The 16,587-nt window shown below is 42.9% G+C and overlaps 1 protein-coding gene across 1 annotated transcript; it reads right to left on the bottom strand.

Annotated features, from left to right (window-relative positions):
• Positions 1-453: 453 nt before the first annotated feature.
• IL1RL1 (interleukin 1 receptor like 1) lies at positions 454-16,302 on the bottom strand (the record flags this gene model as incomplete). The annotated part of the gene is made up of 10 exons (XM_082851688.1): positions 16,241-16,302; positions 13,895-14,066; positions 13,152-13,362; positions 11,744-12,177; positions 10,283-10,354; positions 8,610-8,751; positions 8,371-8,516; positions 4,898-5,044; positions 3,569-3,886; positions 454-851 (listed from the first exon to the last, which is right to left on the bottom strand). Exons 2-10 carry the CDS (start codon positions 13,953-13,955, stop codon positions 454-456), a joined length of 1,929 nt encoding a protein of 642 aa, XP_082707814.1. The 5' UTR covers positions 13,956-14,066; positions 16,241-16,302.
• Positions 16,303-16,587: the final 285 nt, after the last annotated feature.

Below are 16,587 nucleotides of genomic sequence, written 5' to 3'. Positions count from 1 at the left end.
ATCAAATAAAATCGAACACATTCTGGCATTGGGAACAAGATTCAGTACCAGCGTTCTGCTTGAGGGGATCTGAGTGTTCAAGATCACATTAAAATTTAACTCTAAAACTTTTAGTTTGATGTTCAAAATGTAGAATATCAACAAAGAATAAGGAGAGAGAGAAAGAGAGAGAGAGGGGAAGAGTAGTGAGAAGATGCTGGGCCACGATGGAGGACCAGCCACGGGAGATGAGGCAGGGGATGTGAGGTGAAGACAGCGAGCCTGAGGATGAAAATCTCGGGGTATTTTGCATCCAGCCAGAACCAGGGAAATGGAAGGAAAGTCAGTGCATGAAACCTGAAGTCGGAATACCCTCGATACTCCCATTTCTGGAGCCTCCTCCCCCAGTGTCTGGTACAGCGGCGTGACCCAGCTGGGAGCGATCTGGATCCCCCAAACGCAGTGCATTAGCCGTCAAAGCAAGCACTGCTGCCCCTGCGCACTCGAGGATACCGAGCGGGGAGTCTCTCTTGGAAGTTGGCTTGGCACCGGCATGTGGTACCTTATGTGCTTCCAGAACTTGGAATTCAGAGACTGTTTGTTGGCCACGAGGTCCTCCCTCCACTTGATGGTCCCCTGCACTTTGACGAGATGCTTGAGGGAGTCCTGAAGCTCCCCAAACTGCAGTCCGCTGGGCGGGCACAGAGCCTCCATTTCAATCAGGATGGCCTTGGAGTCGTTCCGGATGAGGGTGTTGTGCAAGGCGATCTCCCACTCGTAGGCACACTCCTTGCTGTGCGTGACCTCAGGGGTCAGGATGAAGATGTGCCGCCTGCTCTTCTGAATGCTGGTTTCCACTGTGGTAGCTACATCTAGTGATAAAAGACACAGTGGGAGGGGTGAGGACACACAGCTCTTTCACGATGAGAATATCCACCCCAAGCCTTCTTCTCTCCCAGGCAGAGCAGTCCAGAGTCCTTCAGTTCAGTGGGAACGTAGAGATATGTAGCAGGAGGCTTCGAATTCAGGTTCACTAGCTATCGATACATCTTATCTTCTTAGAATATTAGCTTACGTGTTGTAAAGGGACTTAGAATTTTCACTCTCTTCTTACAGAACGTTCCGTGCAAATGCAGCAGAACACAGGTTCTTCTCAACACACATGGTACATTCTCAAGGTTAGATTATGTGTTGGGACACCAGACAAGTCTCAATAAGTTTAAGATTGAAATCCTATCAAGCATCTCTTCCAATCACAATAGTATGAAAGTAGAAATCAGCTACCGGAAGAAAGTGGGAAAAATCACAAGTATATGGTGAAGAGCATATGCTGTGAACACCCACCGGGTCAATGAGCAGAGCAGTGGTTACCAGAGGGGGAGGCGCAGGGAGGGCAAAATGAGTAAAGGGGGCCAAGCGTATGGTGATGGATGGAAACTAAATTTTTGGTGGTGAGCACGCTGTAGGTTGTACAGAAGTAGAAATACGTTGTACATATGAAACTCACATTCAACGAATGTTACCGCAAGAAAAATAAATCTTAAATAAATAAAATAAAAAGGGACGGTGGGGGGGAAAAAAAAGAGTGCAAACTCAGGAACCCTTGCTTCTCTGAACTGACTAAAGTCTCTAGGGAGTCCTGGATCCACTTCATCCCCTAATAGTCTCTGTTTTAGAAGCTGATTTGATCCAGACTAGGGAAATCTTAAGGGAGATCAGATCCCCTTATCAAATCAGTGTTTATGGATCGTCAACTCCATGGTGATTTCACTTAACTTCTGGGTGGACTTAGAACATGTAAAACCACCCAGCTCTCACGGCAAGGAGGGAACGGCATGATTAAGGAAGCACAACCATGAACAAAACAACTCAAGACATTCTTAGGCAGTGGAGGCTGAAGACTGCCGGTCCACATGGTCTGAAACAGGAAATGAATGTCGAATAGTGCCCGACAGAGACCTTGTGTCAGTCAGGATCCTAACAAAAAGCTCGGCACCCTCAAAAGTACTGACTAAAGAGAATCTAATGAAAGGACAGTTTATAAAAGATGTGGGCAGAGCCAAAGGAAATCAACAAGAGATGGTGCAGAGCCCCACAGCAGGTGATGTCAGGGAGCCACAACTGCCCTCCAGGTGTGACGGGAGGGGAGCGGTGATGGAGCCCAAAGCAGGTAGGTGTCTGAGGATGGCCAGCTGACAGGAGCCAGTGCTTCAGCAGAGAGGGGCACAGCTACCCAGGGGACCCCACCCAGAGGGAACAGGGATGCACCCTGCCCTCCGAGCACCTGCCAGTGCCTCCCATTGGCCAAGCCCAGCGTGGAGCAGAGAGCAAGGGGGAGACGCCTCTGTAAGGATCAGCTACCAGACCACTGGATGGAGGAGGGGGCAGAATGAATTTGAAGGAGCAAATGGAGAGTAATTGTCATGGGAAGAAATACACTGCATGGGCCTGTCATGAACTGTTTCTAAGGGAAGAGTGAAGTTTGGTGTGTTTTGTTGGATTTTGTTTTACTTTGGTTGAGGTAAGGTCAGAGGACATCCTTGAGAGAGGTGGAGGTGGGAAACTTTTCCAAATGAAAAACAGCACGATAAAGGCCACACAAGCTTGAGCACCAGTGAGCTGGCACTCACGTTTGGCTGGGGAGAGGTGTAACTAGCAATGAGGTCGGCGGACCTAAGAAAGAAGAGATGGAGAGCATGTCGCACCTGGTGTGACATCACAAACAACTGGAGTCCCTGCAGCCTCATAAGCAGATGCGTAACAGGCAATGAGCATCTGAATAACATGACATTGCTCTCGACTTGCAGGGGTAGCCAGTGGGGAGAGCTGAAGCAAGAAGAGAGCCTCGGGCGAGATGTGGGTTACGTTCTCCTGAATTGCGCTCTATACATGTCTCCCAAGCTGGTCCTAGGCCATTAACATTATCCAAATATTGCAGGATAAACCAGATTCACCTGTCGTGTATACATTTAATTCCATAGACACTTGAAGCCCTCTTTGCGGTAGGAATGCCAGTTTAAACTCACAGTCTATTAAACATTGACTTTAGAGGACTTACACTCCTGATGTCCCTGCCTTATTCATATTCCACACACTTCCTGGTCCCTGAGGAATGTGAGAAGGGCTAGAAAGAGGGTTCCTAGATACCTGACATAAATATGGAGGGAAAGGAGAACGACTACTGAAATGCCAGAATTGTGACCCAACTGTCAAAATCACATGAAATCAACTAGGAATATTAAGAAACAGAAGACACAATTCTATCTGTTCTTGTGAGGATATAAATTTGCAAATGTGTCACCAATATAAGGAAAATCATAAAGCCTTTCTGAGTCCTTTCAAATATTTTAGCCAGTGCCTCTGGACAGTAGAACAAAATTCCTTGGATTTCAAGTCCTCCTTCAAATCTTCTAGAGGGACTTCAGAGATGTCAGTTATCCTAGTGGTGGACATGGGGAATGAAGTAGGGGCTGGACCCTGCTAAATCCACAAGCAAGGATGCCTTATCCTGTCTTCACATCACTGACACGACTGTGAAGACCTCAGGATCAGGGTGGTGATGGGGGCAGGAGAAGCAAAGAGTAAGTACCTCCTTCTCCTGGAGAAATATTGAAAAGCTCTAGTCTTATGACCTGGAATAATAATTGCAGCTCCTGATGATGGCAGGGATAAGACCACCTATTACTTATCCTTCTGATGAATATGAATTTCTGTCCCTGATGGTTGTTGACAGTTTTACCTTCTCCAGGGAGCAGATCTCTCCCATAAATGTATAAGTCGTAGCCACATTTATTTTCAAGAACGTCAGGCAGAATCTGGTGAACAAAGTACTCCACAGAGCCGGCCCCCTCTGGACTGTTTTTACAGTTCCGTGGATAGATCACGTAAGCATCATAGATCTTCCCATCTGAAGATGAGAACAAAGAACACAATGTTATTACTTGGTCCTCAAAAATTCTCACTGGACTCTTAGTAGACATTCTTCAGGGAGTTTTATGGCTGTTGGTGAATGTATCTCATCGCCCCAAATAATCTAGAATCCAGAGACCATGACAACAATCTACTGCCACAAAATGTCATCAGGAAACCAGTCTTAGTCCCAAAGTTCTCCTTTTTACCATCTCAGACTGAATGATAAAAAACAGGCAAAAGCCTGACTAGTTTAGTTCAAACCATATTGTCAAGTTTGATTAATAATCTGTTAATAAGTATTTATACTCATGGCTAAGGGGCTTTCTGCTATGCTGAGCAGATCTCAAGTTTAGCTTTCGTTTTCCCCATGGGGACGTGAAAATGCTAAAGGGTAATTAACGGTGGCCAAAGAGTAGCAGTTTTTAAGGATCTGAATTTCCCACAAATCAAATAATTAGCTCTAGTTGAGTGACCCATATGGAAAATCTAAATTTTATCTGCCTCCAAATGAAAGAACGGTGTTCATATTTAAATAAGCAGGCAGCACTGTCTTCTTTCATGGGTATACACCTGTAGGTAGGTAAGACTCTTTATGGAACAGGGTTTCTGGTAAAATACATTGCATTCTGATGGACCTTTCTAACCTGTTCACATCTGGAAAACAGGAACAATTTTGTTAATGTTTTGACTTCCATAAAGTTTTCCCATTTTCCAAAATGCCCTTTCTGGGCTTGGAGCAGATTCTGCTACAGGGGATTTAGTAAGAACAGCAATTCTACGGGGGAGAAAACTGGAGCTGTTGGGATGAACCTCAGAACCACGAGGAGTGACAAGGCAGGATGGAGAGTGTCCTCTGAGTGGACTCAAAAAGGTTTATTGATAACATGCTAGCAAGCAAAAGGGAATCTGTGTTAAGTAGCATAACTATTAAGAGATTATTCGATAAACAACCAACAGCCCTTATAGAACCTTTTCTTTTGAAGAAAACTTGAAACGTGCCACTTACCGTTCCTAGTTTTGTGAGGTCTAGCTATGTCTCTCCAGAGCAGAATAATCTCAATCCAGAATGCTTTTAGAATTACCACCGAGACATTGATTAGCAAGAATAATATGCTAAATCCTGCAAGCACGTAGTAGGTGCTTTGTTGATCCACTATTCAAGATAGGGGGAGGAGAAAAATGATCATTATTATTCCTAAAACAGGAGAAAATAAACAAATACGTGGATGCTGGCTTCCACTGGGATGAGAGATTTATACAAGGGATGCCTACATGGCATTTTCATGGCTGTTTTAAGAATCAGTAAATTAATGTTTAGTGAGCCCCTACTCTGTGCAAGGCACCAGGCTAGGCATTGTAGGGGATTTTCAAAGCATAAGAGAAAGACAGACACATGTAAACTTAGCTAAGATTGGAAGTGAAAGCATTAGTTTTAGCTAGCAGAGGTTTTAGGAAGGTGTGCTCACTCCATGCTGGATTGGGCAGTGAAGGCTTCTTGCAGAATAAGGTCTCTGGAGGATGAGTAAGATTTAGATAGCTGCAAAAAAAAAAAAAAAAAAAATGTATTCCTGGCAAGAGAGGATGCTGTGAGCCCAAGGGCAGAGACGGGGTGTGTCTTCTGAGGAAGGGGGATGATCCAGTTTGGGGAATTACTGGAACATATGATTGGAATGGTGGGTCTAGGGCTAGGTTCTGATCAGCTTTGAGGCTCCAGCTACAGCATTTTGTCTCTATTCTGGTCATGAGAGCCACTGAAGAGTGCTGAGTGGTTCGTTAACAGCGAAAGTGGTTTACAAGCGAGATTAATCTGATGGTAGTGGAAGTTTTGTTTCTGTGACTCACAGGTCCTCGGAGTCGAATGGGATGAGAAGTTTCTGCAGTAGGGGCCAGATTCATGCAATAATGAGGAAGGAATGGACAAACCTGGCGTTGGCGGCGTTAAGGACAAAGAATCAACAGGTCTTGGGGACTTATTGCATCTGGGTTGGTGGCATAGGAAAGCAGGGAAGGAACAAGAGCTATCTAAGTCTCTAATGTGTATTTGATGAAGTCAAATGACTGGGTTTTAGGTCCTAAATATGCCCTATATTTCCCTTCTGATGAACATTATTAGCCATCACTGAACTTTTATCCTTACTCATTGCTTCATAACGTATATATGCAAGATGGCCCCCGTATTTATTGAATCAGATATATACAAATTGAATGTAAGAACTGTGCTCGTCAATAGTATTTTTGGCTGTTTTAAGTTTACTTCCCTCCTTAGAATCGTTAACTATCCCATCTTACAAATAGTCCCACTTAAAGATAAATGTGAAAAGACTCTCAAATGAGATTTGGCTAGATAGCTCCCTTTTCATTTTCATCTGATCTCAAAACACAGGCTCCCAGTTTTGCCATAGAAAATCCCTGGTCTGTATTTGCAAATCCCTTCATTAGTTCATCAGCTCCCTGCATATCCACACTATGAAATCAAGAATGACCAAGGTGGGGACTCTCCTGGCAGTCCAGAGGTTAGGACTCCGAGCTTCCACTGCAGGGGGGTGCGGGTTCGATTTCTGGTCGGGGAACTAAGATCCCACGTGCTGCATGGCATGGTCAAAAGATTTTTTTTAATTAAAAAAAGAATGACCAAGGTGAACCGATCCAAAACTGAAAATTGTGAGTGAGCCTAGTGTCTGCACTGTCATCAGTTTAAATGATAAATACTCCCTGAGTGAATTATTTCAACAGGATTCCTTTCCAGGTCACTCTTTCTAAAAATCCTATCTGGATGCATGCCGGGAATCCCTATTTCTCGTGAAGTAGTTATGCATGTGACTAGCTAACTAGAAGAAAGAAGTTAATCCAAGACCTTAAGGCAAGTTGAAGTTCAGTATCTTCCTAAATGTTAGTTATTTTATAAATGTGTAAGTGATCCTTGTACGTGTTGACTAAACACTGAATACTTTCTGTAAGAGCTTATAAACAGGAAGCACTGCTTGCCTTTGAATCCTGGCTCTGTAACTGCAGCCTGGCCAATTATTCAACCTCTCTTTGCCTCAGTTTCCTCACCTATAAAACTAGATGATGGTAATAGTCTCTTCATCATGGATTTTTGATAAAATAAATGAAAAATTATATGGGAAATAATGACAGGTCCTGGTACCTAGGGAACAATGAATAAATGTGTACTATTATTATTAATAGCAGTAGTATCAAATGTTTAATGATATTTAATAATATGGGGACACAGGTTTTTTAGTTTTTGTTTTTAAAATTCAGGACAATGTGTAATTTCTTTTATTGTATGATTAGAAATAAGGGAATTCATTGTGACCTTTGAGAGCAGTTGTAACAGTTTTTGTTTAATTGACATAGTTGTTGAGACAGAGTATAATTGTGTTGCTTTGAAGAAACACAGGTGAAAGGTAGCATATACAGATGAATTAGAAGGAACAAAATCACCAAGTACATGTAACGTGAAAACAATTCCAATACACAGGCACCCGGAGAACGTTCATATAATGACAATGTGAGAAAAGCATGGGGATAAGGACAGCATGGCAGTGCTAGGGGTGGAGGTGGCTTCCTCTTTCTTGCGGGATCTTCCGTGCCCACCAGAACCACAAATGTCACCCTAAAATGACATCTCAACAGGGTCCGCATGTCCTGGGGTGACACAGTTATAACTGGCAGAATCCTGATGACCCATGGAACATGACAGCATTTAAAATCATCTACAGTAGTCATGATTCCATTTGTTTTATAACAGCTTGCAAATCGGTGGTTAAAGTTGAATTCAAAAGACCCTATCTGACTGGCGGTCTGTTTTCTCATCTCTCCCAACCATGTTGTACCTTTGTGGGTTTATCCAAATTAATCTGGACTATACCCCACTTAGGGGTATAAACTGGGAGTTTACCTCTCCCTATGACTATGTGACAAACACATTACATAATTTCTACACAGTGGTACATGGAGTGACAAGTTAAAGTATCAAAATTTTCTCCCCACCCTTCATTACACCGGATTAAATGCTACATCTAACCAATGGGGTGTCTTTATCTGGACATGCAAACAAGTGAGGAAATTGACAGGTGGTCAGGAAGGAAATGTTTGTAAAACTACTTTTCTGCCATCATTGTGTGCGCAGTGATACACGGAGGGAGTGGAAGCAAGATGCCTTTGCACCCGAGAGGAGGGGCACGTCCTCACGGACTCGTTTAACGCTGTCTGGACGTGCCGAGGACGGGAAGCACAGTGAATGTGGCGTGGCTTCGTTTTTGTCTTGAATTCTCTACACACAATATGTCCTTCTGTTGCCTACACCCAAGACAGATCTTTTCTCCCCCTGCCTCCAATCTATGAGATGGACCACTCTGACTTGATGGATTCCCCTGGAGCCACACTCCAATACACTGTTCTCTAAGAATATGATTCAGCTTCCGGTTGTTAACAGCAAACTCAGGTGACCCAAGTCTCAGAGACATGGCTTACTTGGATTTTTCCTCCTTAGTCTTACGGTGTGCGTGATCAGGCCACGGAAATTCATGGCCAGACAGTCGTACTTCAGTGAGAAATCCTCTTCCTTTACATCCGCTATTCTTAACACGGCGTTTAGGCAAGTCAGCTCGCTGCGAGAACTAGTAAGACAACCTGTTACTTTCAGTGCTTATTTTGCAATTGCAAACTTTGTGGGAAGGGAAGGGGATGCTTTAACTGAGACTGCAAAATACCTTTGAGTTTGCTCTTGCAACACTTGCATTCTTGCCTCACCGAAGTTCTCAACGTTGCTTCCGTTAACCTGCCACAGGATGTCAGCCATGGTCTGAGAGCCTTTCCCAAAGCAAGCAGAGCACCTTAGGTTTGCTGGTTTTCCTAGATGAGAAGGAAAGCGATTCACCAATAGAAGTCAGTTCTGCAGAGAGGACTTAATTTAACTGCAGGTGAGAAAAAGTCATTGAACGTCTAGTGTGTGTCATGAATTGATTCCCATTTCCTTTCCTCATCTTCAGCACCTTCCTCCTTCTCTGCCCTCACTTTGCCACCTTCTCCGTCTCCCATCGTTTTCATCACACTCACAGTTCAGGTTGAAGCTCAGGCCCCTCTCCCCTCTCCCCTGCAGTGGAAACTATAGAGGCTTCACCAATGCCACGTTATAATCTAAGATTTCCCCTTACTACGCATTGCCATTTCTTTTCCTTTTTTTTTTTTAATTGGAGTAGAGTTGCTTTACAATGTTGTGTTAGTTTCTGCTGTACAGCAAAGTGAATCAATCAGTCACATGTATATATGTATATCCCCTCTTCCTTGGATGTCTTCCACTCCTTTCTTCTCCTATGGAATCCCCTTCATCTCTCTGTAAGCTACCTTTGTCGGTAAAACCGTTTCACCTGAATCAGCCACAATCCCACTGCTTAATCGTCCAACAAGAGCCTCTCCACTCCCACTCCTGTTAATTTGCGATTTCCTCCTTTTAGAACTAAAAGCTTAAGGGCTGATTCCTGCCTTGGGTTGGGTACTCAGCCATCCTTTACTGAGTTCTTCGTCCCTGTGTCAAGAATTAAGCATCTGAAGAGGGATGAGGAACTTAGAGTCTCCAGGGAGGTGACAACGGTATAAGCAAACGATCAGAACACACGGTATTCTAGTGTTTTAACAGAAAGACAGACGAGTGGCATGGGAATACAGAGGGAGCCATCAGGGCAGGGAGCAGGGCTGGTGCTGGTGGCCCTGGATCAGAGCCGGATGCTGGCTCTGATCGTGCTCCCTGGCAGGTAAGGAGGCGGGCAGGGGGATTTCACGGAGGAGGGGGCACTCGAGCTTCATGTCGACGGGTGGGAAGGAGGGCGTTGGCGAAAGCAGGGAGGAACGTGGAAAACCCTGCAAAGCAGTAGAGCAGCTCTGAGGCAGTCAGCGTCGTTTTGCTTTACGTGCTAAGCACTTTGATTTTGACCCCATTCTCTCAGGGAACCAGGAAAAGCAGAGACGGACAGAGGCATACAATCTGGGTTCTCCTCCATCACCATTTATTCACGCCACATCCTTGGGTATGTCATTGAGCCTCTCTAAGCCTAGGCATCCACAAGCATAAAGTGGGGACGATATCTACCTCCTTGGACAGTTGGATAGAAATGAGAGTGAAATGAGGTAGCACACATGAAAGCACCAAAATAAATAAATAAAATAGAGCCAAGTGCAGTACAAATGTAAGTGCTGTACGTTGCTGTGACCACATATTCCTAATATTAGCAAGGGCCCAAGGTGGGTGTTTCCAAATACGCATCTCATTTAATCCTCACGATCCGCTATGGTAACAGCCTGACCCCTGCTTGGGGAATTCAGAACAGGGGTCATATGGAAAGATGTTCCAGACGAAACATTTACAGTATTCTTAAAGTTTTCTTACCAATTTCCACTTCCTTTGTTTCATTCTGTGGAGGGGCTATAATTACTGGAAGCAAAGAAAAGCTTTGCTTATCTGAAATCAAAGAGAATATAAATATGTAAATCTATATAAATATTTAAACATTTAAATATAAATATGTAAAAATGTAAATATGAGGCAAGCATTGGGTGGTCATCAATATAAAGCTTGTATTTTCATATTTCTGTCCTTTTTCACAGTGATGTTTCTCAGATTTTTCTCGTTGTGATCCATGGCAACAAAGACACATGCATACACACGCGCACACACGCGAAACAAAAACGTTCCAGCAATACGTCCTCTTACTACCTATGATGTTTTTTGATATTTTCTATTCTCTTTTTATCATCAAAACAAATGCCATCCGGAGCATTAAATTAATTGCATGACGCAGCATTTGTCAGAAAACGACGATTCTATAGGAAAAAGCATAACGAACGCTACAGGGACGAGTTCAGACGACTCCTGAAGTGATAAACACGTAAGTCCACACTTCTGCTCACAGCGTTCCACCCGTGTGGCCCACCCTATCAGGAAGTTCAAATGCCTGTGGCACTGACGCCTAGACACGGTGAATGCACGGCTGCATTCCTGCACCCCTTGATTCTCATTTATTTCGGGATGGTGTGATTAAGGACCCCTGCGGGTTTTGATGTTGAACACTGAGAGGTACTAACACAAATGTGGTCCAGCGATGCTTATGTTACAGCGGTGGGGCACTGGAAAACTACAAACCAAAACTCCTCTCCACGACTGCTCTGCCCTGAGGACTCTGCCAGACATACAGGTCCTGCTTCATCTCCACCCATAGATCAAGCTCTGCTAAGGAGACCCCAACTCTTTGTAGATTTAACAGGCTTGACTGTGAAGTCTCACCCCTGATGGACTTTTATAGAATTTAAAGTAATTTTGAAAAAAAAAAGGTAGAATTAAATGACCTCCTTAAGGTCCTGGATGATGATGAAAGCATTGCAAATCGAGATTGCAAATCAGCCGACAATATCTATGTATCTCTTTGCAAAGCTTCTCACGCAACTTCTAACCGGCTAGTCATGACAGAGATGAAATCGATTTTCCTCTATTTACAGAACCTCTGACAACAAACTGCGAGACAGAGAGTTAATCTTGCTCTCCAAATAGTGGTACTGCCATTCAAAAAAACGTTAGGTTAGCATTCAGATCACATTATCTTTGAAAAATGAAGCCACAGAGGACAGAACAGATGTGGCTTTGGATCAGCAGCGTAATTTCCCTCCAAAATGTCTTACATCTTGATAGTGCATTTAGAAAATCTCTTTGCGTCACATTAGAAAATACACATAAGATGAGTCAGGAGGAAGTTTGGGGAGGAGCATGGAGTACCGGCAAATCAACAAGAAGGACACAATTTCTGTCACGTTAGCTTTTCCCAAGTATTGCATTTTGTTGAATTCAGTAGCTTACCAATAACTGTGAATGACCTGGTTGCAGTCACAGTATAATTGACTCCATTTTCATTGTGTATAAATTTACATGTATAATCACCAGTGTCCTTGCTGTTTGCATGGTCAATCAGCAAAAATGACTTGTGTGCTCGGTACCTGGGTCCTTGAAGAACTTCACAATTCTGAAATGAAAAGTTCCAGTCCACTTTCAGTAATTCTTTACTTCCACCTATTCTGATGGTGTGATTTTCATCTATTTCCTGCACGTTTCCTTTTACCTTAAACCACTCCACAGGCGCTGTCCAATTGTAGAGGTCAATTGTAGGACAATATATTTTGGAATTTCTTTCTGATCCAGATGTTGTTGAATATATCAGAAAGTCTGGAATATCACAACCTGGTTGTTTTTTATAAATGGTGACATTCACATATCCAGTCTTATTGGAGGTAGGACTATGAAAATAAATCAAACAATTTTTTAAAAAGTCACTTAGCGTTATGAAATAACTTAACCCAGCTCTAACTTTTACTTAATATTGCTTTTCTTCCTAAAACAATTGACAGATAGTGGTTCTTCTTCTAAAATAATCATTAAAATCTAGAGTTTTAAATGCTTTTTGTTACATTTTAGGTAAAACGCAAGCCCTACAGTAGCCTTTAAAATGATCCCTCACCATTTCTGTATACACTGTATGTGCTGTAACACGGAGACCTGATATAATAAAGATAATTAGTGTTTATTAAGAGTTTACTGTGTATCTCATTTTACTCTCATAGCCACGCTTTGAAGTGGGTTCTACTATCACGTGTATTTTACAGATGAGGAAACAAGGATGGAGAAGTAACTTACCAGCAATGCACAGCTAACTAGTGACGCACCGTGACTTTGAAACTAACGCTGTCTGACCTCAGAACCTAGGCACCTAACTGTACCCATCTTGCCTTTTGACTTAGTTCATCTGACACCTTGCACGTACCAAACAGGCACAATATCACAAGAGTTGGCAATTTACATGTAGAGTGAGGGACTTGTGGGCCCCCAGTCTCAGGTAAACTTCTTGGGTTTGCCCCTCACGTGGGAGGCACAGATGACCCCCCTTTTACACCCATCATAAGCCTCCTGACACCCCACATCTAGGCTGCTGGTTTGTTCTGATTTGGAGCCCAACGTGAGCCACTGCTCTCAGTTTTCCTGGTCACTAGAAAAGCTAGGTCTTTTTCTAATTGGGCTACAAATTAAACCCTGTCATTATACATCCAGAGAGTTCACCATCACCTAAAGCCCAACCTGATGGTGTTCCTCAGGTGCTCTTTTATTCCAATCACTTTATAAATTCAATTGCTGCAGAGAGGTCTAGAAAGAGAAGGGAAGTGAGGCAGCTCAGACTATCAACTCTTAAAGACAAAGGAACAGGACTGGATAATACCTTCTGATAATGCAAGTATAAAATCCGGAATCATTGACTTTGGCTGGGAGAAACTTAAGACGTTCCCCTGAGGCAACTACACGACTTCTTCTCTGGGTGGTAATGTGTTTGTTGGTTTTTGAGTAATACCAGACCACAGGGTACCGAGATTTTTCTTGTCTGGGACATCTCACAATTAAAGCCTCATTTTCCAGGCCCCAAGATGATTTGCCTGCAAATAAAAAATATGTATAAATATCATCCTGAAGTGATCATATAAAAAGGATTACAATTTCTGTATTCTAAATATCCCCTTCTAGGATTAAATTTAGAAACTGGTCACACTTTGAGAAAGAATAAGTAAATGATCTAAGATCTTTTAGGAAATATTCTAATGGATACACAGATTAGTGACTTAATTTGGAGCTAGATCCTTCACATTGCTCCAAAGGAAAGCATCCATGTCATCTACACAAAGTGTGTTGTCAGTCAACAAACGCTGTCAATACCTTCTACGTGCAGGCACCGTATTAAATTTTGACGTATATGAATATGTAAAATTAAAATTATGCTATATTTGTTATGGGCATATATATATATGTCCTGATAGATTGGTGATGAAGAATGACTGCAGAGCATAAATGAATTTTCTAGGTTACCATTCAGCTAGGGCAATTGGAAGCAGGCAATTTAAAACTAGGCAAATGTTCTTGGAATTACTTAATTAAAAAAATTTCAAATGTCAGTTCAAAAGCAATACTTACTAAATGTAGCTGATGTGGAAGGTATGAGAATTGCTGGAATTACCAAGACCCAAAGTCTCATTCTCAGTTTCTCAATCTAGAGCAAGTGTTGGTAACCGATTCTCAAGACGATTCAAGGCAGACCTGTGACACACGATGGGGAGGCTCCCCTCTAGGTGGTTGATGGTATTCCCTAAGATTTATAGTTGGAAAGAGTTGTCAGTATCTCTGACAAAAAGACACCAAAAAATAAGTCAGACAAAATCACAAGCAAAATATTTACAGCCATGATTTTTACTTGCTCAATACCGCCCAGGAAAATTATTCATGCACAGATCTTTAATATGTATAAACATGTATAGGAGCAGACTTCAGACACGTATCATTGCATTTATTCCTACTGGACTTTTGGACCACGCAGGGCTACGACAGCCATGCTGTATCACCGTCTCGTGAGAATGTACCGAAGCTAAATTAAGAGGAAAGAAAATGGGTTTCTATTTTTGAAAAAAAAGAAAATTATAAAATTCAACAGACCTTAGAAAATACAATATTATAAATGCAGATATGAAACCCAGACATCCACACAGGATGGCAGCTGTACACACACATGTGTACACACACATGACTCCCGCCTAACCTCAAGCACACAGGCAAACAAACGGTCATCCCAAAGCAACTAAGGAATATAGGAAAGTTTAGATGGGTAAAACAGTCATCAAATAGTTGCCCTAGACACTATACCAAGCCCTCAGACATGTGTCCCTGCCCCTGCTTATCCCCAAGATTCGCCAAAAGCTTTCTAAGAAGAGTTGAAGGTCTGTGAAAAATAATGACATACTTGTTCTTTCAGCAAAAGGATAACTTAACCATATCATTTTTTTCTTAAAAAGTTAGGAGAGAGATGGAACCAATACAGAAACTGACAAATATAGAATGAATACAACAACCCTTAATATATTTTCAGAAAGCACATTTCCTCTAAACATGAGTTGTTGATACTTTCCTTATTATGTGTCTGGAAAAGTTTTCACTACAGATTTTAGATAAGTAATTGATGCTTACCCAAACTGAAGGGCAGGAGGAATGAATTTCAAGTGAATGACTGAGCTGTGAATAGTTTCCAGATCTTGTAGCTCCTTCCCTGCAGACTACTCACTTGCACGCTCTCTTTTATTTTAAAGGGGAGATACTCAAAGACATCCTTCAACTCACCACTCCACCCACCCTGAAATTTGATTTCTAGCCAAAATTCATGACTTGTTCAAAAGTGCTGCTGCATCATGTACCAAGAATTCTGACCTTGGTACATAAATATTTAGATGTAGGGACAACGTTGAATAATCCTTTAGAAAAAGTAATCAAATCATCTCCCTGTTTTAGCATCAGTGACTCAAGCTAATGCTTGTTGTTGATCGCACTGATATTATTACACTGAGTTCCAAATGATCTGGAAACCTTGGGGCCCTCGAGACCGCTCTTCCAGATACTCCTCTGACACTTCATTTAGCAGACACTAGTGAGGAAGGCGCGGCCGTTACGGCAGCTTTGGTGCAGAGAGTTTCAAAAGCAGCAAGGGGGCAAGCAATGAGAAGTAAACAGGACCGTACGGAATTCTGCAAATGTTCTGTTTAGGGTCCAGAATTGACACAGTCTCCTCCAAAAACAGATTCCAGAACCTCAGATTTAAGTCCCTACAGGGCTCTTGGATGGGAAAAAGGAGTTTTTCTAAGGAGTTCAGAGAAATAGAGGGAAGTTTTGAGTACGAAGGCTGCCTTAAGGGGAATGACAAGGAAAATCATAACCCTCAACTCCTGGGCTCCATGTAAAACAAATGCTAACCGCAAGATTTGCTTTTAGCTAGGAATAGCGGGTATGAGTCAATCATGGGTAAATTCGACTTACTTCTAAAACTCACCACATCCCAGAAGGATTCAGGGACTAATCCCAGACCCGTACAATAATATAACAACGAAAGCTAAGCCTTCTCTGGAACTCACTCTATGCCAGATACAGTTCTAAATGACTTACATGTATTAACGTCTTCATTCTCATAACCACCCAATGAAGCAGGCGCTACCATTATTATGGCCGTTTTACAGACAAGGACACTGAGACACGGAGAGGGTAAGCAAACCGTCCAAGTCATGTTACGCTAAGAGGAGGAACCAGAATTTGAACCCAAGCAGGTTGGCTCCAAAGGCTAGATTCCTGACCACTAAATCATCCTGCCACCAGCTGAAGAAGGTCAAGAGAGGAGGTACAGCCAAAGAATAATTCTAGTAGGTTTTTGGAACCAGTTGACCGTACCATCCCCCTCTCCCCACTCCCCTGTGGTTGGCAATGTTCTTGAACAGGCATCCCTACCTGCAGGGACACCAGTCGTGTGCTCTCAGAGGAAGAGATGCAAAGTCTGGTCACTGCTGGGAGATTCACCACCATGTTTGGTGTCACTTCAAGGAATTAGATCTGTTCATTGCTATTCTTGACTTACTTGTCAAGAACATGCGTTTTGGCACTGAGACCGAAGAGTCAGGAGCAGGCAAGACTGGAACAGTGCCCAGGACACTGTAAGCTCTAGATAACTTTTTTTTTTTTTTTTTTTTTTTTGCGGTACGCGGGCCTCTCGCTGCCGTGGCCTCTCCCGTTGCGGAGCACAGGCTCTGGACGTGCAGGCTCAGCGGCCATGGCTCACGGGCCCAGCCGCTCTGCGG

Source organism: Leucopleurus acutus (assembly GCF_964270905.1).
Source record: "Leucopleurus acutus genome assembly, chromosome: 12".
In the NCBI taxonomy this organism is placed as follows: domain Eukaryota; kingdom Metazoa; phylum Chordata; class Mammalia; order Artiodactyla; family Delphinidae; genus Leucopleurus; species Leucopleurus acutus.
Note: the sequence above shows the minus strand (reverse complement) of the source record. Positions and strands in the feature narration are given on the sequence as shown.